Genomic DNA, 25,984 nt, shown 5'->3' on the forward strand with positions numbered 1-25,984 from the left:
ACAGCCATGGACAAATCATGCTGTTTGGCCACAAATGAAAGTATAGTGAACCAATCTGTATTGAAGGATTTTTTCTAGTCTCTGAAAATCTTCTTTTAATTTCTTTTACACTTGTAATAACAAGCTGAACAAATGATGCAGTAGCTATCCCTGGTGTTTCTTCCCAGGTCCTAACTCAGCATTAAAAATGAAGAATTTGATTGATATTTAATTAATTCTAATAAAGATTTCTGGATGAGAAGTTCCATTATTCACATTAAGTCTTTGGACTCAGATGATAATAGTATTACCACTGGCCAGTCTGCTGTAGCTACACTAATTTTCTCATGTGCGTTTATGTCTTTAAAGGATGAAAGAAAACTGCAGCTGCTCTGCAGTTCTCATTCTATATATTTTCATATGAATCCCTCATAGGAGAAAAAGTATTTGCCCTCACTACCCCTCTTAAAATGTACATAGAATATCACAGAAAACAATAGAAAAGATGGGCCAGCAAAGCAAGGCAGTGGAATTGCTTTTAATGCAAGAGAACAACTGGAATATACTGAGCTCTGACTAGAGATGAATGACAAACTAGTAGAGAGCTTGTGGGTGAGAAGTAAGAAGTAGGTTAATACAAGTGACACCATTGCATATTTACTAAAGACAGCCTGATCAGGAGGAGGAAGCTGATGAAGCCTTCTAAAGACAGATGGAAGTAGCATCATGATTACAGGCCCATGGGTCCATGATCACAGGTTCCCATGGGAGACTTCCACAACCCTGATATTAATGGAAAAGCAACCCCACCAGACACACACACAGCAGGGGGTTCCTGCACTACATGGAAAATAACTTTCTGATGTAGAGGAATCAAATAAGAGAGGTATGCTTTGTGTGTGATAAAAACACACTGCATAGTGTTTTTATGAATAAGAAGGAACTTGTTGGCAACGTGAAGGCTGGGAGCAGCCTTGGATAAAATGACCCTGAGGTAGTTAAATTAGGTAGTTAAGTTAGGGTTCTCATGTAGAAGAAATGGCAAAGGAAAAAGAAAAAAAAAAAAAAAAAAAAGGAGGGGGGCGCGGGGTCGGGGGAAAGCAGGACTGCAATCCTAGACTTCAGGACAACCAACTCTAACTTCTTTAAGGACCAAAATGGCAGTATCCTTTGTGTTAAAGCACTGGAAGTTAAAGGAGACCCACATGAGTTGGTTGAGCAGACATGAGGAAAAGTAGTTGGAGGTGTCAACTAAAATAAGATTCAGTTGACAGAAATGTGTACTTACATAGAAGAAAGCCAACTGTATCCCAGGTTGCAACAAGACACACAGGACCAGCTGGCCAAGGGACATGATTCTGCCACTCTGCTCTTGTGAGACTCCACCTGGAGTACAGTGTCCAGTTCTGGGGCAACCAACACAAAGAAGGACAGTGAGCTATTGGAGCAGATCCAGAAGAGGGCCACAAAGATGATCAGAGGGCTGGAGCACCTCCCCTGTGGGGACAGGATAAGAAAGTTGGGGCTCTTCAGCCTTGAGAAGATAAGCCTCATGGGAGGACCTTGTAGCAGCCTTCCAGTACTTGAAGGGAAGCCTACAGGAAAGATGGGGACTTTTTAGAAGGGCTGGTAGTGACTGGAGGAGGGGAAATGGCTTTAAACTGGAAGTAGGTAGATTTAGACTAGATATCAGGGAGAAATTGTTTACTGTGAGAGTGGTGAGAGACCAAAACAGGTTGTCCAGAGAGGTTGTGGATGCCCCCTCCCTATAAGCATTCATGATCAAACTGGCTTTGAGCAGATGAGTCAAAAGGAAACTGCCCCTGCACCACTTCTGCTAAGCTCAAGATCGATGCATCTCCAAGATTAAGGAATGAGAAAAGAGCTCATCAAAAACTCATATGGAAGAAGAAAGTCTATGGAATTTGGAAAAGAGTTTTAGTCACTTGAGAGGAATACAGGAGCACTGTCAGTGCAAGGAAGGCTACAGCTCACTTGGAATTACATCTAGCAGTGGAGGTCAAGGACAATGAGAAAGGCTTCTTCAAGTATGTCAGTAGCAAAAGGAAGACTAGGAAAAATGTGGGTTCACTGTTGAATGAGGTAGGTGCCATGGTAATGGAGAAGATTGAGAAGGTGAAGCTAGTAAATGTGCTTTCTCAGCTCCAGCCTCCTGAAATGCTTTTAGCTAGTCATTTTTCTGATGGCAGTTAAATCTTTAATGATAATCAAAATAGAGCACTGCAAACACAATTGCTACGGAAGTCCTAGTATCTCTCTTCTGTGGAAGATAACTAAATTTGTATTTAAATATTCAAATAAAGCTGTCAAGAATTTCCTTTCCTGTATACCATTAGTATGCACTCTAGCTTCCATTGTTGCCAAGCTTAGTAAGAAGCAGACAAAATACAGTGAATCTAGAATTTATATTTGTTCAGCATTCAGATACAGAGAGACATTCTTGTAACTTTTAAACCCTTGCAAAAAAGCAGTTTTTTTTAAGCATTTTTTTCCCCACTAAAATTAATACAGGTGAACAGAATACATGCCTCCTTAGGATTTTACCAAAGACTTCTGCAAAGAATAATCTCAGTCACAAGCAAGGAGAATAGTGCTAACAGTGGGGAGGGGGAGGGGGGGGGCGTGGAAAGAAAAAGCATAAAATGAAAATCTGAGTGAAAGGAAGGACATGCAACTTTTAAACCATCAATCAGCAGTTTTACATTATAATTGAGGTTTATGCTGTCTTTTGATGTGAGGTTTAGGAAACAGTGTTGTGCCAAAGATCTCTTATGAATGATAATTTCATTCAAACCATTTACAATGAGTGTTTTCATTCAGAGACTTTTACTGTACTCTCAGGATGATTAATATGCACAAGTTGGCCCTGCCATAAGCACCAACATAATAACATTAGAAACACATTACTAAATAAGAAAAAAATAATTCTGTAAAGTAAAACCTCAGCAGTTGTTCCTCAAGACATTGATTACTTATATTTTCAATAGGTTAGAAGACAACAATTTGCAGGTTACCAGCCTGAGCACTTCACATCTATAACTTTCATTTCTAGAGCTGTGAAAAGAGAGAATGAAGGGAACGAGAAGAAGGATGAAAATATGATCATTATGTGGAAACAGAATGTACATATAAAAAAATATTTTAATAGGCATGATAAGCTGACTCCTTGGAGAGAGGGAGGGGAACAAAAAGAGTATAAAAAGGTTTTGAAGCAGAACGAATATAAAGAAGCTTTCCATAGAATCATCATGTAAAAAGCCCTGGGAATTTGTGTAAAAAGGCCTTACAAACACAAAGGAAAAGTATTCTTGAATCTTCTTTTTTTTTTTATGATGTGTAAAGGAGGAGTAGCAGGGGCTGAATGATGAATTTTACATGAAAAGACTCAGTGGTAACTGAAATATTATTAGAACAATGAAACCAAAAACTTAAAACCAAGGAAACTCTATGGAGAGAAATTTTTACTTGGACAATATAAGCATACACCTGTTTGCAGGGATATTTTGTTCGATGAGGGTTTTAACTTCTCATCACAATCTGAAAGTCAGATCTCGAGTAACATTTAACTTTTTAATTCAGCAGTCTAGATATAAGACAAGGACCCAGAAGCTAACGTTAATTTCTGCTAACCAGAGACTTGCTTAAATTCTGCATATTTTTGAAGTGCTAAATCATTTTATTTTTTTAATATGATGACAATTTACTAGATAAATACATAAACAGATGAAATAGATAACAAAAAACGTTTTTACAAATACACTGACAACAAAAGGAGAGCCAAAGAGAATCTCCAGTTTTCACTGGATGTGGTAGGGAATATTACAGGTGATGATGAGGAAAAGGCTGTGAGGTTCACCTTGCCTTCTTTACTACTGTCTTTAATAGGTCAGTTATTCTCAGGGTACTCAGCCACTTGGGCTGAAAGACAGGGATGCGGAGTAGAATAAACCTTCCACAGTTCAGGACAAAACAGTTATCTATGTCTTACAGCAGTTAGGCTGTCACAGGTCTATGGGGCTGGATGGGGTCCACTTGAGGGTACTGAGGATGCTGGTGGATGTGATCCTCATTACAGGACGAGGGAAATGGCCTCAAGTTGTGCCCAGGTAAGTTTAGGTTGTTAGAATTGGAATTATATGGTTAGGCTTGAGGTTGGACTTGATGATTGTGAAGATCTTTTCCAACTGGAGCAATTCTATCATTCTGTCATTCTCACCAAGCCAATTTCTATCATTTCTCAGTAGTCCTTGTCAAGTAGGGAGGTCTGAGATGACTAGTGACATGCTAATATGACAGTAATCTACAAGATGGGTTGGAAGGATGATCTGGGGAACAACAGGCCTGTCAGCCTGACCTCAGTACTAGGGAAGTAATGGAGCAGACTACCTTGATTGCAATCAAATGGCATGTACAGGACGATGAGGGGGTCAGACCAAGCCAGTATAGGTTCATGAAATGCAGGTGCTGCTTACAAATGTGACCTCCTTCTAGGACCAGGTAACTTAATCAGTGAGGGAAAGGATGTTGTCAGTCTACCTAAACTTCGGTAATGTCTCTGACTCTGCCTCCCACAGTACTCTCCTGCACAACCCATGGCTTGGACAGGTGTGTTACTTGCTGGGTAAAAAAATGATGGGATGGCCAGACCCAGATTGTGGTGGTGAATTTAGCTGGCAACGAGTCACTAATGGTGTTCACCAGGAGTCAGTACCAGAGCCTGTCCTATTCAATACCTTGATTGATGAACTGGAAAAGGGAATTGAGTGCACTCTCAGAAAGTTTGTAGGTGACATCAAGGTGGAAGCAAGTATCAATCTGCATAGGAGTAGGACAGCCCACGGAGGGATCACAACAGGCAAAATAGCTAGGTTGAGGCCATTTTTAAGAGTTTCAACAAGACCACACAGTAAGTCCTCTGTTTCAGTCTCAATAGCTCCATGCAATGCTACACACTTGGGGCAGAGTGGCTGTAAGGCTGCATGGAAGAAACAGACCAGGGGTGTTGGCTTACACTCAGCTAAACATGAGTCAGCAGGGTGTCCAGGTAGCCAAGAAGGTTAGTGGCATCCTGGCTTGTATCAGAAATAGTGTTGCCAGAAGGAGCAAGGAAGTGGTCATCCCTCTGTACTCAGCTATGCTGAGGCCACACCACAAGTACTGTGTTCAGTTTTGGGCCCCTCACTACAACAAAGATATCAGGGCCCTGGAGTGTGTTCAGAAACTGGTGAAGAGTCTCAAATCTTATGAGGAGTGGCTAAGATAATGTAAAATGTTTAATCCGGAGAACAGAGGGCTCAGGGGACACTTTATTGTTCTCTTACAACTACCTGCAGGAGGTTGCAGCAAGGTGGGGATTAATCTGTCCTGCAAGATGGAGATAGGATAAGAGGCAATGGCCTTCAGATATGCCAGAGGTGGTTCAGGTTGGATATTAGGATGAATTTCTTCTCAGAAAGAGTAGCATTGCATTAGTAGAGTCTCCCCAGGCAGGTGGTGGAGTCACTGTCCCTGGACGTGTTCAAGAAAGTTGCAGATGTGGTACTCAGTGACATGATTCTGTGGGCATGATGCTGATGCATGTATAGTTGGACTACATGATCTCAGCAGTCTTTTCCAACTAGAATGAATCTATGATTCCATAACACAATGGAAAAAGAGAATAAGCAGCTGTTTCTAAAATCACTTTTAGAATTGTTTTGGTTTTGTTTGTTTGGCTCGTTTTGGTTTTTTCTTTAATATTCCATTACAATTGCAAGAATATGTTTACCTTTTGTTTATATTTTTAAATGAGAATACAAAACATCTTAATTATTATTATTATTACTTTTTTAACAAATATTATCCAACCATTATGTTAATTGGAAATTGCAAACAACTAATTCTCTAATCTTCAGTTCTGACAAACAATTTGCTTGTTTGCAAAGTTTATTAAAAAACTATTTCAGAATACTTTCCCCTTCAAAAAACGAACCCCTTTAGTCACTACTGAACAAAACTGAATTAGAATAGAATAATAATTAAAAAAAAAATAAAAATCTGACAAATAAATTAGATCCAAAAACTTCAAGAAGGTGGTCTATTTATGTTTTGTCATAGACCTCAAGTTCTACTCTGAGGGGCTATATTTTTAGGCTCCTTAAAATGCATGTGTTTATAGAACTGCAAAAGTTATAAACTTTTATCTGAGCTTTTCTTGAAATTACTATAAGCACTTTTCTGAGATACAACACACAAGAAGATTTTCACTCTTCACTAAATAAAATAGGATTTTAGCAGATTTGTAACATGGATGGAAAAAAAAATCACATAAACAACAGACTGATCCACAGACTGCACAATTTTCTTCATAACAGCTTGTACTGATTTCCAAAGACACAAATCCAAGGTATGTATGCTATTATTAATATAGGGAAGACATCCAATCACCATACACCGCAGAATCTTTCTTCAACTGTCACTCATCCAAAAGAATGTTACAGGACAAAAGAAAGACTGGAAATAAACTGAGTAAGTCAAGACAGATTCAGGTGATATATCACAAATGTATGGAAGCAAAATGTATGACGGAGAGCAGAAGGGAAATGTCGCTTATATCAGCTGGTATTACTGCTGTTAGACCTGATTTTCTTTCTGCGTTGTCTTGTAGCAGTGACATACCTACTACTTCTCAACATCGCAGAAAGAGATAATCACTTACATGATAAGTCAGGGAGGAGCAGAAATTGAGAAAAAAGAGAAATAATGACAGAATGTAGAAAGGGTTATGCTCAAGACTATGAAAACTACTGTTCTTGATATCAAGGTGAGTCATATTAAAAACATTATGACCAAATCTGTAGATTAACTGACTTCACAGAATCACAGAATCACAGAATGTCCCGGGTTGGAATGGACCTCAAGGATCATGAAGCTCTAACTCCCTTGAAATACAGATATATAAATTCTATAGAAGATAATATCTCCAAAGAATCTTGCATAATATTGTAACTTTTCATATTGTGCAACTGTTTTATTATGTGTTATTAGGTGTATTACTATTTGTTCTTATTAGTAATATAACTTCTAAAATAAAAGAAGTTAATGAAAAATTGCATAGAAATATATATCATTTAAAATCTAGCTTTGCCTCCGAAGTATTTGAAAATCTTAATTCAGTCTTGTTCTTAAGTGACTCGGGAGTTTTTCCAAATACTTGTTAACTGTTTCAGCTCCAGTAAATTGGAACAATAATTATGTCATGCTCAGTCAATTGGACATTAAATTAATATCTAAAAATTAAAATGAAATTCAGATAAATTTTAAAAGCATTTCATTTCCTTTGCAAAATCTAACAATAAAATTCTGTACCGAGAAGGCAGACACTGAACCACTGCATCAGATATTTACTAAATTATTTTTCTTGCTGGCAATAGAACTTATTTGTACGATGTTTTGACAAAAGGAAAACAAGAGAAGAAGGCAGAAAGAAAACAGAGTCTGTAGCCAAGTTCTGAATAAAACTGAAAACAACAGGAAGTACTTGTATTTGACTGAAAGGAAAACAGCTACATTACTATGTTTCTCAAGTTTTATCACTATTTTTTTTTTCCATATAGTTTCTTGAAATATCTTACACATTCAAATTAGATATCCTTCACAATGGCTTATTTATATTTCATTTAATTCTATTTTTAATATAGAATAAAGTAAATGAAGAGGATGTCAGGAGACCACACATGAATAACAAGTGAATATATTGCAGTGGAAAATATATCTCATTCATTGAATTGTTCCTTACTACTGCGATAAGATATCTTTATATTAGAATATGAGAAATGCTTTTCAAAGGAAAGAAAAAATTCACATACTTTGAATATTAAATATTATCTCAGATGGCCTTTGAAAAAACTTTTTCTAGAATAGCATAATACAAGACCCTGTTAGGATTAACTCTTTCAGTAATGAAAGCTAGAAAAGAAACTTGCATTAAATTTGTTGACATTTCCATTATTATCACATACTTAAATTTGGCAATGTTCAGACAGTTTCAGTATTAGATATCAGGAAATTATGTAGCATGTATTTTTATAAGGTCGCCGAAACACTTTAGCCTACAAACTTTTTTTTTTTTTTTTTTTTTTTTTAAATCTATATGCTGTTTCAGAAAAAAATCTGTAAATATCTCATATAAATATCAATTATAATTTTGAAAGATATTTCCAATCCACACAAGCTTTGTGTTTTCTAAAAGGGGGTAGGGGAGGTGTAAACTGTCTTCTAAAATTATGAACATGTCACAGAGATAATCACAATAAATATTAATTTAGCACTTATTTAGTTCATAAGGGTGTGCTAAACATTGTATAAAAACTTTATTTGGGCCCCCTTTCTGAATGCAGAACCATAATTAACACAGTTCTTGTATGAACACATCAGAGTACCAATATGCCAGTTTAAGTAAAAGCAGTAGATATCAAATATTCTAATTTTGTCCATATTAAATTTATGTGTACATTCAATTGGTGCATTCAGATAGGCTTAAAAAATTTGCACTTCCAACTTAATTTGACATTTTGGTTATCACTGTGTATTTCAGAAGATTTTTCACAGCATCTGATCTTATCTTAAGCCTTTAATTGACTTACTAGGCATAATCACTCAAATCTAGATTACAAGAGTAGTTTTTCTCTTTTGTAATTAATAAAATGTTATAATGATTCCTTTTTTCTACTCTGGATATCTGTCAGTTACTGTGAGAAGACAGACAAACTGAAAAACCTATCTGCCCTTTTAATGTTATCTTAAATAAAAGGCCAATAAAGCAACAACAACAACAACAACAACAACAAAAAGTTAATCATTATTCAGAAACATTATACCTATGTTCCAATCCAATATGATTTTGTGACGTGGAGAGCACCGTAGGTACTTTTGTACTGTTCTTCTAAGATGACTATTTTCAGCAGCAGGAATAACTGAGGTTATTAAATCTTTTGCTATGTGTTATAGCAGTGTCACAGTATCACAGTATCACAGTCTCGTGTGGGTTGGAAGGGACCTTAGAGATCATCGAGTCCAACCCCTGGGATTCGAGCCCCTGTGTAGCAGAGCGGCACTTCTACCACTTGTGCCACAGGGTATTTGAACCCAGGCCCTCCGGTGTTGCAATGCGGCATTCCTACCACTGTGCCACTGGGGCACACATATATATTATATTATTATATACGTATATTATTTTAATTAGTCCAAACTATTCATAATTACATCTTTTTTCCCCCATCTATGTGTGTAAAATTTCACCAATACATAAATGTAAAGAGAATAATTTCATTCTAACAACACAGAATTATTTTGACCTGTGAAATCACTATCAAAATGAAAGCACAATTATAATTTATACTTGTTTGTCAACAGCCCTCCAATTTCTTATTGCACAATATTAATAGCCAATCTAGGAGGATCAAAAGCAGGATGGTGGTGTTTTTGTTTTCTTCATTTTGGAACACTATTCACGATCATCAAGTAGCTGTCTTACCATTTTACTGTATTTAAATTCCATTTCTTACCTCTCACAATCTTTACAAATTGAATTTTTCAATTGCATTGAGCCACTACAGACTAGAAGACAGTCATTAATGGCCAAGACATATCTTGATGTGCTTTTACTATTTCTAACAAGTGTGAGAGATTATCCCTTGTATTGTAAAGCCCTCATCACACTTGTCATTTACTAGTAATTCCATCTAACAGTGAACAGAAGAAAAGAAAAAAAAAAAATATTTTGTGACTAACAATAACAGAAATTTATCTTCAATGTCCCATGTATATATATATAAGCGGCTTCAGCTTATTTCAAGCAACTTTTACCACAGTACAGTGCCCACCTAAAAGAACTAGTTTTGGTCACACATTTGAAAATAATATTACTCTTTCTTTTGTGGAAAACTTCATTACAAAATCAGAGAATGAAAAACATACAGAAAACATTAACAAAATACAATTCAGGATTGAAAATGAATCTGATTCAAAAGAAAAACAGTGTATGCCTTTCAATAGAAAACTATACATCTATTCAGAGCAAATTTCATTTTTTTGTTAATTATTAAAACAAGCTCAGGTATCTCTAAAATTATTTTTATTTAATGTAGTACACAATTCAATAACATTAACCTCACTGTATCTTTTACTTAAATTTTAAATGCACAAACGTTTCACCTTAAAGTTTTTGACTTAGTTGAGAAAGTAAAACAGTAAAGATACTGCTAAAATGGTAAGAGATTGTGATTAAACAGAGGTCTCATGATATGATCAAATCTTAGCACTGAAATATACTGACCAGACATAATTGTATTCTAAATTAACTGATGTTTTTTTTTAGCTTTTACAGCATTCAGCTCACATGTAGCAGATTAATGTGTGTCAATGAATTACATCCTACATGTGGAACTCTGACAGAGTGTTTCAGAGAGTAAATAAAGAGAAAGGTACAAGTCCTGGACTCTGTAATTTGGATTAGATTTTTCCTGCTGACTTCATTTCTTCAGAATTTCAGTCACACACATAACAACAGTTATTTATATCAACTGAAGACATACCTATGAAAAAAAGATCCTTCAGCTAAAATGTATAGTGGGTATTTTGTCACAGATGTTCATAGCACTTGAAGCAACAGTGATGCATGCAAGTGTGAGAGCTCAAGTCATGCAGTTCCTAGCTGTAAGAAGGACACAAAATGGAAGAAAAAAATATGAAAGAAATAGTAGGCTTATAGCTTTGTGTGCCACTTGTCTCTGTCTTTTATTTTTTCTGATGATTGCTTATGGTTGCATTAACATTTTCTCTGATATATGAGAAGAAATAACTGGTTTCCTCTGAAGGCACTTAGTAAGCTCTTTGCCTTAGTGTTCACTGCCATTATGGCTTACCATGCACAGAACTAGGAGCTGGTAAAACTTTTTGACAAAGTATTTCTTGACAATTCACTATGAAACAGAAAAAGTTAAAAGCAAGCAAGCTGACTACAGCTAATTAATACTAGTCATTAAACCACGTAACAAGGAGCTCACTATAGCAATATGATATTTTTCAACAATCTATTTATGTTATTTTAAGAATGAAATGGAATAATGGTTATATTGGAAAGGACTTTTAAAAATCAGCTGGTCTAACTCCCTGACCACTTCGGTTCTAAACAAAGTTAAAGAATATTTTAAAGGTCATTATTCTTCCCATGTCAACAAAACATAGGGTATCAACAACATCTCCTGGAAGCCTGTTCCATTGTCTGGATACCCACACAGCAGAGAAATGCTTTTGAATGTCCAGTATGAACCTTCAATGGTGCAGACTTCTGCCATTTGCATGTGTATTGTCACTGTTGACTATTACTCATAGTTTTGTGTAGGCATTACTTCATAGATGAGTGCTTTGTAAAAGTGTGTTGTACACGGAATGATTAATGTTTTGCTTATACTGCCTTAGGCTCATTCTTGCATTTGGCAACCTTGCCTCTTGGCAGGGGTGTTGGAACTTGATGATCCTTGAGGTCCCTTCCAATGCAATCTATTCTCTAAGTCTGTGATCCACCTTTCACTATGTAGGATTATAATACTGGACCTGAACATCAAATTTAGTGATTGAAAAATTATTTCTAGTAACTGTGATTAGATATTCCTGTATCACCTAGTACTGATTAAACTACAAATCAACTCACACTAATCTGTTATGATTGCATCAAAACAGTGATCTTTTAAAAACTACATACAGTCATAGAATCATAAAATTACTCAGTTTGGAAAAAACCTCAAAGATCATCAAGTCCAACTGCAGCCTAACCATAGTACACTAACTCTAACAACACTGCTAAATCATATCTCTGAGCACCACATCCAAACGGCTCTTAAACACATCCAGGGATGGTGACTCAACCAGCTCCCTGGGAAGCCTATTCCAGTGCTTAACTACCCTTTCTGTAAAGAAGTGTTTCCTAACGTCCAACCTAAATTTACCTGGGCACAACTTGAGGCCATTTCCCCTCGTCCTGTCACTTGTTATCACTTGGCCTCACTAATGTTGCGTACAGGGGCAGGATGACTTCCCTAGTCCTGCTCACCACACTAAGCCTGTAGGGTTGCCTGGGGTTGTTATGACCAAAATGCAGGACCCGACACTTGGTCCTGTTGAAACTCATGCCGTTAACATTGGCTTATCGATCCAGTCTATCCAGGTCCCTCTGTAGTGCCCTTCTTCCCTCTGGCAGATCAACACTCCCTCCCAACTTGCTGTCATCTGCAAACTTACTGAAGGTGCACTCAATCCCCTCATCAAGACCATCAGTGAAGATGTTAAACAGAAGTGGTCCCAGCACTGAGCCCTGGGGGGCACCACTCGTGACTGGCCACCAACTGGATTCCACTCATTGACCACAACTCTTTGGGCCTGGCCATCCAGCCAGTTCTTCACCCAGCAGAATGTACGCCCATCCAGACCATGGGTAACATCATTAAGAGTGGTTGATTTCTTAAATTTATAAGACAGAGTCAGCAGTATTCTTCCAAAACGGAAAATTCATATAAGTAGAATGTAAGTTAGAAACTTATTGCTTAAACTCTAGAAAACAGTTCATTAATTTATGTGTTAATCTTCAAAATAACTTCTCTTTTCTTTGTTGAGGGACTATGTTGGATATACTTAAGACTGATATTTTTCCTTGGGATAGTTAAGAATATGAAATGAAAATTGAGAACTTCCTACACCTCCTACCTTAACTAAATGGGATCCTGTTGGATGAAAAGCTGGACATGAGCTAGCTGTGTGCTCTTGCATCTTGATAGGCCAAAGGTATCCTGGGCTCCACCAAAAAGAGGTGCAGCCATCAGGGAGAGTAAAGTGATTGTCTCCTTCTGCTCTGGCCTTTGAAGGTTTTATCTGGATTACTCCAGATAAGTTTCCAAGGCTGGGACCCCCAGCACTGGAAGGATGCAGGGCTCTTGGATTGAGTCCAGAGGTGAGTCATTAATATGATCAAAAGTCTCGAGCATCTTTCCTGTGAAGAAAGGTTGAGGAAGATGGGCTTGTACAGCCTGGAGAAGAGAAGGCTCAAGGGAGACCTCATTGTGGCCTTCCAATATTTGAAAAGAGCTTATTAGCGAAAGGAGAACTGATTTTTTATTCTGTTTGATTGCGTTAGGACAAGGGAAAATGTCTGTAAGCAAAAAGAGGAGAGGTTTAAGTTAAATGTTAGCAAGATTTTTTTTTTTTTACTCAGAGAGTGATGAGGCATTTGAACAGCTTGTCCATAAATTTTATAGATGCAGTATCCCTGGAGGTGATCAAGATCAAAACCTGTGATTCTATGATTCTATGAAAATACGTCATCAAAACAACATGCAGGATAATTTTGCTATTCAAAGGGACCTTATTAGTCTGGAGAGAAGGGCTCACAGAAACTTCATGAATTTCAAGAATGGAAATTGGGAAGCTCTGAACATGAACAACAGCAACATTAAATTACCTAGCATGCTTCAAGCTGAACTGCCAGAATGCACCTCCCTGTCAAGGACATAGATTGATCTAAATAAATCTGCGACACTATAGGAAAAAATGATTTCCATTCAATCATCTGATACACAAAACACTCCAAAAAGATTCAATTATCAATTTTACACAAATCGTAGTTCTCATTCTAGTAGTTATCTACCCATAACCTATGAATTCCCTAAATTGATCGTGATCATGATTTGTCACTGGTACTCAGCTGAGAAAATCAGTACCTGCTCTGTGTAGCTCCGAAGTTACCATTAAAAAACTTACAGTCATGACATTTAAAGAAAAAGATTTTTGACTAGGGAAAATTCCACACACTTTTCATGTAAAACTAAAATCTATCTTTAACACACTCATTCTATACACAATAATATACTTACATGTCACCAAAGTACTCCATTTTACTGAACTATTTTTATAAGCCTATAATCCATGATATATTACAGAATATATTACAGAATTATCAAGGTTGGAAAAGACCTAGAAGATCATCCAGTCTAACCATCACCAATACTTCCCAGCTAAATCATATCCATCAACACAACATGCAAACGTTTCTTGAACACTCCCATGGTCGGTGACTCCACCACCTCCCTGGGCAGTGCATTCCAGTGCCTGACTACCTTTTCCAAAAAGTAATATTTCCTAATTTCCTAATGGGCTGGCCCTCCAGCCTGTTCCTTACTCAGTCAAGAGTGTACCTGTCCAAGCTAGGGGCTGCCAGCTTCTGCAGGGGAATACTGTGGGAGACAGTGTCAAAGGCTTTGTTGAAGTATAGACAGACTACATTAACAGCCTTTCCCCTGTTCAACAGACAGGTCACTAGATCACAGAAGGAGATCATGTTGATCAAGCAGGACCTGCCCTTTGTGAACCCATGTTGGCTAGGCTTGATCCCCTGGTTTTTCTGCACATGCTACGTGATCTTCCACAAGATGATGTGCTCCATAACCTTCCCTGGCATGGCTAACCCTGGGTTAGGCTAACAGGCCTGTACTTCTTCGGGTCTTCTTTACAACTCTTCTTGTAAATGGGAGTCACACTGGCAAGCATCCAGTCTTCTTGCACCTCATCAGTCAACAAGAAGCACTGATAGATAATGGAATGTGGCTTGGCTATCATCTTCACCAGTTCCCTCAGCACTCTCATGTGAGTCTCATCTAGCACCATGGACCTGTGGCAGTACATCTCTGACTGTGGTAGAACAGTAGTTCTCTGACTGTTTCCTTCTGAATTGTGGGGGCTTTAGTCTGCTCCTCAGCTGAGACTGCCAGGTAAGAGAGAGGAGTATCCTGAGGATAACTGATCTTATATTTTTGTAAAGAAGGCATTCAGAACCTCAGCCTTTTCCTTATCCTCAGTGGTCACATTCCCAGCCTCATCCAGTAAAGAATGAAGATTCTCCTTAGTCCTTCTCTTACTGCTCATGTATTTGTGAAAGAGCTTCTTGTTCCTTCTTAACTCAGTGGCCAGACCGAGTTCAAGCTGAGCTTTTGCCTTTTTGATTTTCTCTCTACACATCTTAATTTCTCCTTACTCTTTCTGACTCACCCATCCCTTCATCCACAGGAGGTAGATTCTCTTTTTGTCCCGGAGCCTCAAGAATAGCTCTCTATTCATCAGTGCTGATCTTTTTCCCTGCTGGCTCATTTTGCTGTTCAGGGGAACAGTCTGCTCCTACACCTTTTAAGTCTTCTTTCTCGAAGAGTGACCAGCTGTCTTGGATCCCATTACTCTCAAAGAATGAATCCCAGGGGACTCCCCCTACTAGTCTTCTGAACAATTTAAAGTCCACCCTCTGGAAGTCCAAGGTAGCAGTTTTGCTGCTCCCCCTCCTGGCTCCACCAAGAATTTAGAAAAAGAATATATTAATAAGATAACATAGCTGCAGTTTCTTGACAGAAAAAAATTGATGAAAGTCTTACTTCATGAATTACTGAATTTGGTACGATGTAAAGAGCTGATCACCAAATAATAAACATATATCAAAACAGTAAGTGGTAAGAAGACATTCTTTTTCAATCAGCTTGTTTGCTAAGTATTCACTGACTACATCAATGTAGTTATGGAGGTTTGTAAAAGATGTAGTGTAAATACATTTTTTCCTACAGTAATTAAATTAATTACTAATTAAAATAAACACCTTTTATATCAAATTATTCCTTAATTAGTGTACTGATTATTTTAATTAATTTCCTATGAAACATTTAATTCAAGAAGAAAATACAGACCATATTTAATTTTAATGGAATTCTTATCTATTTAATCTGAAAAGCTCTTCCTAATAAAGTAGACAGAATATCATCTTCATTGAAAAGTCTTTCTTAATTGCAATTGATGTCTATTTTCTCAACTTAACACAAACATTTTTAGATGCTACAACCTTTAAGTCATTTTCATCAGATCACTGATATTGAGAAAGGTCAGTGGACACATTACTCTTCCTTATACATCTGAAAACAAAGAATTATATTTTAAAAAATAAATAAATAAATAAAAAGCGAAAATAGAACGGTATGTGATAAAGATTTTCCACCAATGTTTCTTGGCTTATGAAATGCAAACATCAGAAGACATCCCATAAAACATTATCAGCCTCTTCACATGTGGCAGCTGTTCCATCATAGAATCATAGACATAGCATACCCTGAGTATGAAGGAGCCCACAAGGATCACTGGATTAAACTCCTGTCTCTACAGGATAATTAAAGCTTTACTTCTAACAAGCAGTATACAAATGTTTCTGATGTTTACCTGGATTATTTTCTGCACCTTAGCAAATTTGGCTGTGTCTCCTTGAGAGTTTAGATGAGACTATATTACAGTTCTCAAGATGAAGTTGCACTAAAGTTCACACTGTGCTGAATAATTTCCTGCTTTCATTCCTTCTCTCAGATGGATTTATTCACAGATTTAAATATATATATATATGTCTTCCATAATAAGTAAAGGTCAAGTGGATTATCCTTGTCAGTCTTATAATGAGTATACAATATTCCTTTTATTTTTTTAATGTGCACCCAATCTTAATCTGTGTAAATTCTGATATACATTAGCAAACTGCCTGTTCAGCAGTCCAATCCAATAGCTATATTGTAGTTGCCCAGTACTAGGTATTAGAAGGCTGGAAGCTCCTCAAAAAGGAAGTCATAAAGACATGGGAGTAAGCTATCCCCCATAAGATAAGCCAGCAAGGAAGAAAAGCACACAGATTAACAGGGAATATTTGCTGAACCTTTGGGAGAAAAAAGAGAGTCTAATTCCTGTGGAAGAAGGGACAGGAAGCTTAGGAAGTGTACAAAAAAGTGGTTATGATATACAAGGGAGAAAATTAGAAAGGGAACTCAGCCACTTTGGTAAAAGAGAACTGAAAGCTTCCTTATAAATATATTAACAGCAAGTAGAGAGCTAAGGAGAATCTCCAGCTTCTACTAGACGTGGCAGGGAACAGGATCACTGAGGATAAGGAAACGTCTGAGATCCTCCAGACCTTCTTTACATCTGTCCTTATAAGTCAGACCAATTATAGAAGTGCTCACCAGTACACTTTCCATCATTTATCATCAGTCCTGTCTATATGGAAAGATCCCTGATACTGCCTAGAGGCTAACTAATATGGTGTTCATCAACAAGAAGGGTCAGATGGAGATCTACAAGAAGGGTCAGATGGAGGATCTGAGGAACTACAGGTCTGTCAGCTTGACCTTGGTGCCAGAGAAGATAATGCAGCAGTTCTTGAGTGCCAGCATGCAGGACAATCAGGTGACTAGACCCAATCAACATAGGTTTGTGAAAAGCAGGTTTTGCTTCACTAAGCTGAACTCCTTCTGTGACAAGGTGACCCATATAGTGGATGAGGAAAAGGCTGGGGATGTTGCATACCTAGACTTTAATAAAGCTACTGACATTATTTTCCACAGCATTCTCACAGAGAATCTCGCTGCTCATGGGCATACACTTCTCAGGGTAAGAAAATTTCTGAGTGACAGGCTCAAAATGTTGTGGTAAATAGTGCTAAATTCAATTTAAGGTTGTTCACACATGGTTTTTATCAGGGATCAGTACTGGAGCCATTCTTTTCAATAGTTTTATCAATGATCTGTACAAAGGAATTGAGTGGACACTCAAAAGCTCAAAGCTTGCAGATGGCAGCAAGTTTTGCAGGAACACTGATGTGCTTGAGGATAGAAACAGTCTGTAGAGAGATCTGAATAGGCTAAATAAATGCATTTTGTCCAGCTGTATGTCATTCGAACAGGCTAAGTGCCAGCACCTGCACTTAGGTCACAACAATCCCATGCAATACGGCAGGCTGAGAAAAGGTAGTTGGAAAGCTTCCTGGGAGAAAAGGACCTGAGGATATTGGTTGACAGCCATCTTAATATGAGCCAGCAGTGTGCCCAGGTGGCTAAGAAGGCCGGTGGCATCCTGCGTTGTATCAGGAATGTGGCCAGCAGAATGAGGTAAGTTGCCGTCCCTTGTATTCGGCACTGGTAAAGTTGCACCTCAAGTACTGTGTCCCATTTAGGGTCCTTAACTACATGAATTACACCAAGGTGCTAGAGCATGCCCAATGAAGAGAAATAAAGCTTGTGAAGAGTCTAGAGAACAAGCCTCAAACTGCAGATGAAGAAACGGGAAATATTTAGCTTAAAGAAAATGAGTCTCCAGAGAAGATATATTGCCCTCTACAACTACCTCAGTGAAGCTTGTAGAGAGGCAGGAGTCTGTCTCTAATCCCAAGTAAAATCAACAGAACAAGAGGAAATGGCCTCAAGTTTTGCTAGGGGAGGTTTAAATTGGATATTAGGAAACATTTCTTCTCAACAGCTTATAAAAATGCACCTTCAGGCAGACAGTATTTACAGAATGCAGAACATTCCCATACATTACAGTAATACATATATAATACAGTAATTTTCGAGGAAGTTTCCTGAAAGACTAGGAACAAGAGCAGATGGTGATCTTCCTATATACTTTCAGATACTTAATAATTTGCTGAATCTCTTACTCAGAAATTCACTGTGGAAATGCATACTTATATCTCCATTTCAGCCACTGAGAGTAAAACCTGAAAACCACAATAAGGAGTGAAAACATCCTAAACCAACAAAGCAGTTTTTGTGTTGTGTTAATTACCAAATATCTAACATTTCTACATATCTCTGTGTTTGTTTGTTTGTTTGTTTTTTCTTATGAATTGTTCCTACATTCAGACTATTGTATGTGCTTTTCTAAACATTTTAAAAATACATTTAAAATATATGAAAATGTTCGTAAATAGTGTATCAGACTCAGACAGAATGGGCTTCCTAACCCAATCTGACAAAGAAATACTAATGATACTGATTTCTTAACTTGACTGTTGAAATAACTGATGCTAAAGGGAATATGACATATACTTCAGTTACTCTATAAACAGCTCCTTTTTGAACTTGACATTAACTTTAAATAATGTGGTAATATCTATCCCTTCTCTGACATTAAAATACAGTTCCTTTCTTTTCATTGTATTTTTTAATTTTACAGTTCTTGCTATTGCTATAATTGAAAGCAGTGACTAAAATAATCTCACTGTCAGAGCTTAAATCTGAACCAGACAGAAATTTAGTCCTAGTTATAACAAGCACACATACAACATAGCAAACAGTTTCCATATTGGGCCTGTCTGCAAATAGTACTCATGAAGCTATACCAGAAAACAGCTGCTTGGTTGTTTTTGGTGCTTCTGTGGTTTTTTGTTGTTGTTTTTTGTTGTTGTTTATTTTTGTTTGTTTGTTTGTTTTTGTTTGTTGTTGTTGTTTGGTTGGTTGGTTTTTTTGGAGGGGGGGAGGAGGGTGCATCTTTTTTGTTGTTTGTTTGTTTTCTTTCTTTCTTTTTTTGTTAAGGTAAACTATGCATATCCAGTTGCAAATTTTATTACAGGGTAATTGGTTTCAACAATATAATCATTTTAGAAGTTTCATTATTTGACACAGTAATCCTTAGAAGTAAAGATTTGGATGTGAACTGCCTGAATATGTTTTTTTTCACCTCGCCCTTAAAAATGTCAAACAATGTTAAGAGGTGTAATGCTATCAGCTGTTAACAGGAACAGGTGTTCTGAAAAACAAAGCCAAACACAATGAAGGAATCAAACTGAATAGGGGAGGGGATGGGGGAAAGAAAATAAAGAAGAGGAAAAATAACAAAACATTTGATTTCACCAATATCAACTACTTTCTTCTAATGCTGTTTAGAAAAGAATTTGTCTGAGTCCTTGCATTTGTTAAAAGTTATCACTAGCCTGTCAGCAAAGTAATAGCTGTTCCTGATTACACAAAAAATCTTAAATGAGTTTTCCATCAGACAGCATGTTAGCTGATACATGCTTCTTGAGCTATGAACAAAGTGTTCAAACAACTGGGAATGGAATTAGTACACAAGACTTTTTTATTATCAGTATTTGTTTGTTAATATTTTTGTTAATATTTAGTTTGCCTTTTTATTGTCAGTCACAAACATTTCTACTGAATGAAGAAAGAACTGTGGCTATCTTCTAAAACACCATCTCAAATGAAACAGCATTAGCAAAATGTCAGAACAGAAGTTATGCAACCAAAAACAAAGGGAAAAAAAATAAATAAATAAAATCTGTAACATAGCAGAAAATGTAGAACTCTTTCTTGGGGTGGAGTGAATGGTGAAAATTATAATGTCCTGTGTTAAAATCACTAGGTAGGATGAATTACATCTATAGCAATGCATTTGATTCTACTAACACAAATAAATTTAAAGAAGAAAGATCAGGAACAAACACCTTACACGGAACACTTTTCTTTGAACTCAGTGACTTTGTATTTCATCATTACAGAGGTCATAAAGAGAATATCATATTCTATAGTTTGAACAGAAATCTGTTAAATAAATGGTCTCTAACACACAGCAACTCTCTGCAACTCTCTACAAGCTCCTCTTGTAAACTGGTAAGACAGACAGCTCACACAATTAAAGCAGTGCTATGTATAGACCAACAAATGCATATCTGGCACACCACTAAATGAATATCATATAATGTATAATATTTTTACATACATTAATAAATATTCGTGCAACTTCAGATGTTATCAGTGTTATCAAATGGATAAATCAGCAGAAAACTTCTAGCTAGGTAATAAGCTCTTCCAGTTAATTTAGAAAACTTGAAAAAAGTGCTTCTTCTTATGAAAAATATTGAGATATTACTAATTTTACAGTAGATAAGTATTATCTTAACCCAGTTGCCTTTTGTATTGTTGAGAGCAAGACATCCAATGATAAATACTCCAAACTAGAAGGCTGTACATCTACAAAAAGAAGGCTAAACAAACATTAATAACTATATAAATATATATATTATCTAAGTATAATCTAAGACAACTCAAAAGAAATGTTATATTACTTGAGATATTACATTTTCTATAGTTGCATATAATTAACTAGAAAAAAAAGGAGTGAAATAATTTTGCTACCTTTGAGTACTGCTTACTTTCTTTAGTGAAGTCTAAATACTTTTTTCTAACAGTCAGATCGGATCTCCGGCACACACTTGAAGGGCACAATGCCCTCATCAAGTCCGCTAGAGAAGGACTTTCTGGCAATTTTATATTCCTCTGAAAGAAGGCCACATTTAAGTTCATCAGCTAGTGTCAACATCTTTCAGAGTTTAAGGTCTTTCACAAAGATGATGTAAACCAAACCATTCTCATCTCCTTGTTCATCTGTGAGAATAGCATTTAAACAGAAGTACTAAATAATACTGTTTGAAGCCTCTTCAAGACAAGTAGTCTTGCCATTGGATTTCACACATTAGTGATTTCACAGTGCGATGAGAAAAGCGTATTTTTATTATCCAGTTTTCCAGAAAAAAATATAATGTAGTAGAAATGTCAGGATATACATTCTATTCCTTATCAAGACACAGCCTTTACATGTAGATGGAAAAAAAAAAAAAAAAAAAGACAATTTTTTTGTCCCTTTTGTCTCATTTGCTATACGTTCTCCTTACTAAAAGGGAATAAGCTAGTCTTGCCAACCGTGTATAAAGAATTTCAAAAGCAGCCCTGGACAACACTAGGGTCTGGAATCCTTACACAAAGAGCTATGGAAACAGGAGCACTATCTGCAAATTTGGAGGGTAGAACAACTCCAGCCGAGCAAGAAGGAGAACTTTCCCTCAAGTCCTCAAGATATCCATCAAGAGAACAAATTAAACATATTTCTATGAGCATTACAACACAGCAGAAAGCTGTGCTCATATCCAGCCTGCAAAATAACTGTCTTGTGGAAACTCAGCATATCACCCAAATAAAGCATGAGAGAGTGAAACATTACTGTGAATCTCGGCAGTATAGACCAGTAAATGCATATATGCTACACTACTTAATGTATACCATATAACGACATTTGTATGCACATAAATAAACATCCATGCTAATTCAAAGCTTACTAACTGCTTGGCAGTAAGAGTCTGTCTTTATTCTCATAATGTTATTGGAGGTATAAGGTGAATGTTATTCACTGCAAGAACTCTTTAGCTAGTATTAAATTCTTCAAGTTGGAATTTAAACCAATGAAAGTGAACAAAATCTTACACTAACTTTTGTTTTCATTATTGAATTATCTCCTTTTAATCTAACCTCCTTGGATGTGAAACAAAATATAGAAAAGCATGTCTGACACTGAAAAACCAATTTTAACTGCAGAGTTCTTGTAAAAATTGTATAATTTTTTATAAATTTATAGAAATTCTGGGCAACTTCCACACTCAAAAACATTTTTTATTATTTCTAAGAAAAAATAGAAGGAGATTTTCCTGTAAATTAAGAGAGAGTCAAATTAAATAAAAGCTTTATGTTTAAGTGACCGTTTCATATTCACCTCAAGCCCACTCACTTTCTGCAGTCACTAATGTAACTTAAAAGCATCACTACCCAAGTGGCAATAGCTCTTTACTCTTTTATTTATTCAAATAAAGTCAAAAGTATTAATTCAACACATTACTCCAGAAACTGAACTTCAAGTCAGAAAAGTTTATCATCCCTCCTCAAGCAAATATGGAAGCAAGAAATTGAATTTGTTATCATGAAGAGACTTTTGCATTTTTCTCCAGTCAGGGTAGCATGCTAGCCCTGTGAAAAATAAAAAAAATAGTAAGAAACTTTCTCTAAAATCACAGAATCACAGAATGACCCGGTTGGAAGGGACCTCAAGGATCATGTAGTTCCAACCTCCCTGCCTGGCAGGGCCACCAAACATACACCTTTACTAGATCAGGTTGCCCAGAGCCCCGTCCAACCTGGTCTTGAAAAAATGTTAGTTTACCCATTATTAATTATTATTAACTATTATTGTCATTTTCACTTTTTCTTTGTGTCTACTTCAGACCTTTTCTACAAGCTCTTTTAACGAGAGTACCTCTCAGATAAAAATAAATAAATAAATAAACAACTGTCAAATCTACATGCTTTTCTCATAAGACCAGGACTAACAAAGAATGATATTCTAAGTTCTGACTGTCTTTTTGCAAATTAATACCTGACCAAAGACTGAACAAAAATAATTACATTCTAGACTACTGGAGGTTGGCTATTCTATTACCTGAAGCAGAAAATGTAGACCAGACTGTAAAATCTGTATTTCCTAAGCAAATAACAGACTTTTAAAATAGACAGTTTACTACTACTGCAGAAACTTTCAGTATATGGGCCCACTTCCCAATTAATTATTTTCTGGATATGGTGTTAAAATGTCCTTGGCTTCAACTTAGACACAATTATCCCGGTTGATTATTATCTACCTGGAAAGATATCAAAGAATCTCAACTGTCAGTACTCTACAAATATGTACGTCTTCCTTCCTCCCTTCCTCCCTTCCTCCCTCCCTTCCTTCCTTCCTTCCTTCCTTCCTTCCTTCCTTCCTTCCTTCCTTGCTCTCTTTCTCATTTATTTTAACTTTCAAATTACTATAGTTTTAAGAATAGTCTTATTATGGATAGAACTGGAAAAAATTTGCATCTGTTCTACTGGCATAATTTTAGTATACCTGCAGTGCAGGTGATAAGGGATAGGGAACTCTTCAGCATGCCTTTACTGAGAACTGACTTATCTAAGGTTACTTATGTTGATTTTCTGTGTGTGTGTTAATATTTAATTCAATTGCTCCTTTGTTTTATAAACACACATAGAAATATACTAATCTTCAAAAGTCAGAGTTGTAATGAAGTTATTGGCTGGTGTACAGAATCACAAATATCTACTAGAAAAATATCCCTGAATCAACTTCACAACAGCCAGATCATAGTAAACCTCACTTTTTGCATTTGTACATTATTTCTCAAGAAGCCACAGGACAGCTGGGAGAAACAACACATGTAGACAAGGTAGCCTTAATGACTTACCAATTAAAAAGAAGGCACTACCTTCCAATTAATAGTCAAACTAATTGACCAAAATCCAATATTTCCCTCCTTCCCCAAGTAAAAGTGAACACAGTTGCCTTTTCCAACTAAATTGTCACATATTTGGGCCAGCCACTAAGCTGTCAGCTCTGCATGATTTGTTTGAATATTGTACTCCACAACAGCTGTCAGAAATAATAAATTATAACAGCTGTTGTTGTAGTTACAAAGACCTGGAATTTTAATTGCAAAGAATATTAATTGTGGGGAGAGGGGGAGGAGTGGTTTTTTTTTTGGTTTTTGTTTTTGTTTTTGTTTTTTTGTGTTTTTTTCTTTCTTTTTTTTTCTTTTTTTCTTTTTAACCAAATCAAAGAAATAAATAGTTAAGGAATGATAGATATATCAAAGGATTTTAATGTATGTTTGTCAAGTAAAGCTTGTCTTTGTTTCTGTGAGGAAACATTATGGCAACAGTCTTCATGTCTGAGAGGGACCATTGGTTGCTTGAAAAAAAGGGGCTTTTAGAAGAAGAATAGTAAGGAAGTAGCATAAATAATCCTTTTCAAATACTGGCTGTGATCTTGAGAATATCTTACAGTGTTTAAAGAATTAATCAAAAGGAGGCTTGTCCAGAGATCCATAGTAAACACCAGATGAAAACAAAACTGATTGTTTATCTTGGCGAAGACCTAAGCACAAATGAACAATAAGCTTACTTTCAGCATCAGCACAGAGTAGCAAGCACAGGAGCACCACCACTGGCCTGACTACGTGCATCATCCAACAGCTTGGCACCAGCATGCTTCGGCAGCCTCGTTCTCACTGGCTTAGAAGCCACTGCGAGTCTGTCCAGTCTGAAATTTCAGATGAAATATTTTCAGAGCCTGTAGAACAGATAAAAGAAAGAGAGAAATATGATTAGAAAGTATAGTGAAAAAATCTCCAGTTTTTCTCAGTATCTGCAAACTGGGGCAAAGCAAATGTTTTAATAGACAAAAGAGTAAGAATGAGAGAAAAAGAGCCTGGTTCAGCCTAGTGGTGTATATGAAAAGACACAATGTACAGTATATGTTCATATGTCCATCATATTTTGCAGTGTGCATTTTCAAGTATTCAAGGATCTGACACGCCCTGAATTGTCTTCTACTGCATAACACCTTATGAATTATATGAACTGCCATTTTAAATAAAGTATATAATACAGCACTGGAATACTCATGTTTCAAGAAGGGATTCAAAGTGGATTCAATAAACAGAATAAAAGTCCATTTGCAAACAGCATACTGAGAGAAAATGTTTCGAAATCTGGTTGGAATAACACAGTTAAATCTACTTCATGAGGTATCTGCAAAGACAGACACCAAATACTAGCATATTGCATAGATGAACAATTCCTGGGGGTCAAAATTCCTTTTGTGTTTTCCTTTATGTATGTGAATTATGATAAAACATTAATAAATAAATTAAAAATAAATAATAAAATACAGCATTTAATAAAAGGTTTGGATTCCAATTTGTTTCACCTAATTTACTGTAATCCACAAAATATCACATATGATATGCTGAAAGACCTACAACTCAAATACCTGCATTTAGAAAGCAGTGCTCTGCTCAGTATCAGCTAATTGCATCTCAGCAATGATAGAAATTAAAGAACTTAAAAATACTAATGTTATCTCTAAATGCCCTGATTACATTGTCAAGCTCTTTTGAGATATAACTGGCATTTTTATGCCATCCAGAGGGGCCTGGACAGGATTAAGAAGAGGGCCCATGTCAACCTCTTGACGTTCAGCAAAGCCAAATGCAAGGTCCTGCACCTGGGTAAGGCCAATCCAAGCACAGACACAGGCTAGATGTAGAATGGCTTGAGAGCAACCCTGAGATGGATGCCAAGATGTCAGCTGATGAAAGATTCAACATGGGCTGGCAATGTGTGCTTTCAGCCCAGAGGGCCAACTGTATTCTGAGTTATATCAAGAGAAACTTGACCAGCAGGGAAAGGGAGATGATTCTGTCCCTCTATTCTGCTCTCATGAGAGC

At 36.6% G+C, this 25,984-nt stretch overlaps 1 protein-coding gene across 42 annotated transcripts in view; it reads right to left on the bottom strand.

Annotated features, from left to right (window-relative positions):
• The window catches only part of PTPRD (protein tyrosine phosphatase receptor type D), a 1,051,440-nt gene that overhangs the window by 235,295 nt on the left and 790,161 nt on the right, over window positions 1-25,984 (bottom strand). For all 42 annotated transcript variants that reach the window (XM_032441550.1, XM_015848960.2, XM_015848962.2 and 39 more), the window contains exon 10: window positions 24,658-24,825. In XM_032441550.1, coding sequence (XP_032297441.1) covers window positions 24,658-24,742 — 85 coding nt within the window. In that variant the 5' untranslated portion in view covers window positions 24,743-24,825. The remainder of the gene's footprint in view (window positions 1-24,657; window positions 24,826-25,984) is intronic.

The sequence above is a fragment of the Coturnix japonica genome, chromosome Z (genome assembly GCF_001577835.2).
Source record: "Coturnix japonica isolate 7356 chromosome Z, Coturnix japonica 2.1, whole genome shotgun sequence".
Lineage (NCBI taxonomy): Eukaryota > Metazoa > Chordata > Aves > Galliformes > Phasianidae > Coturnix > Coturnix japonica.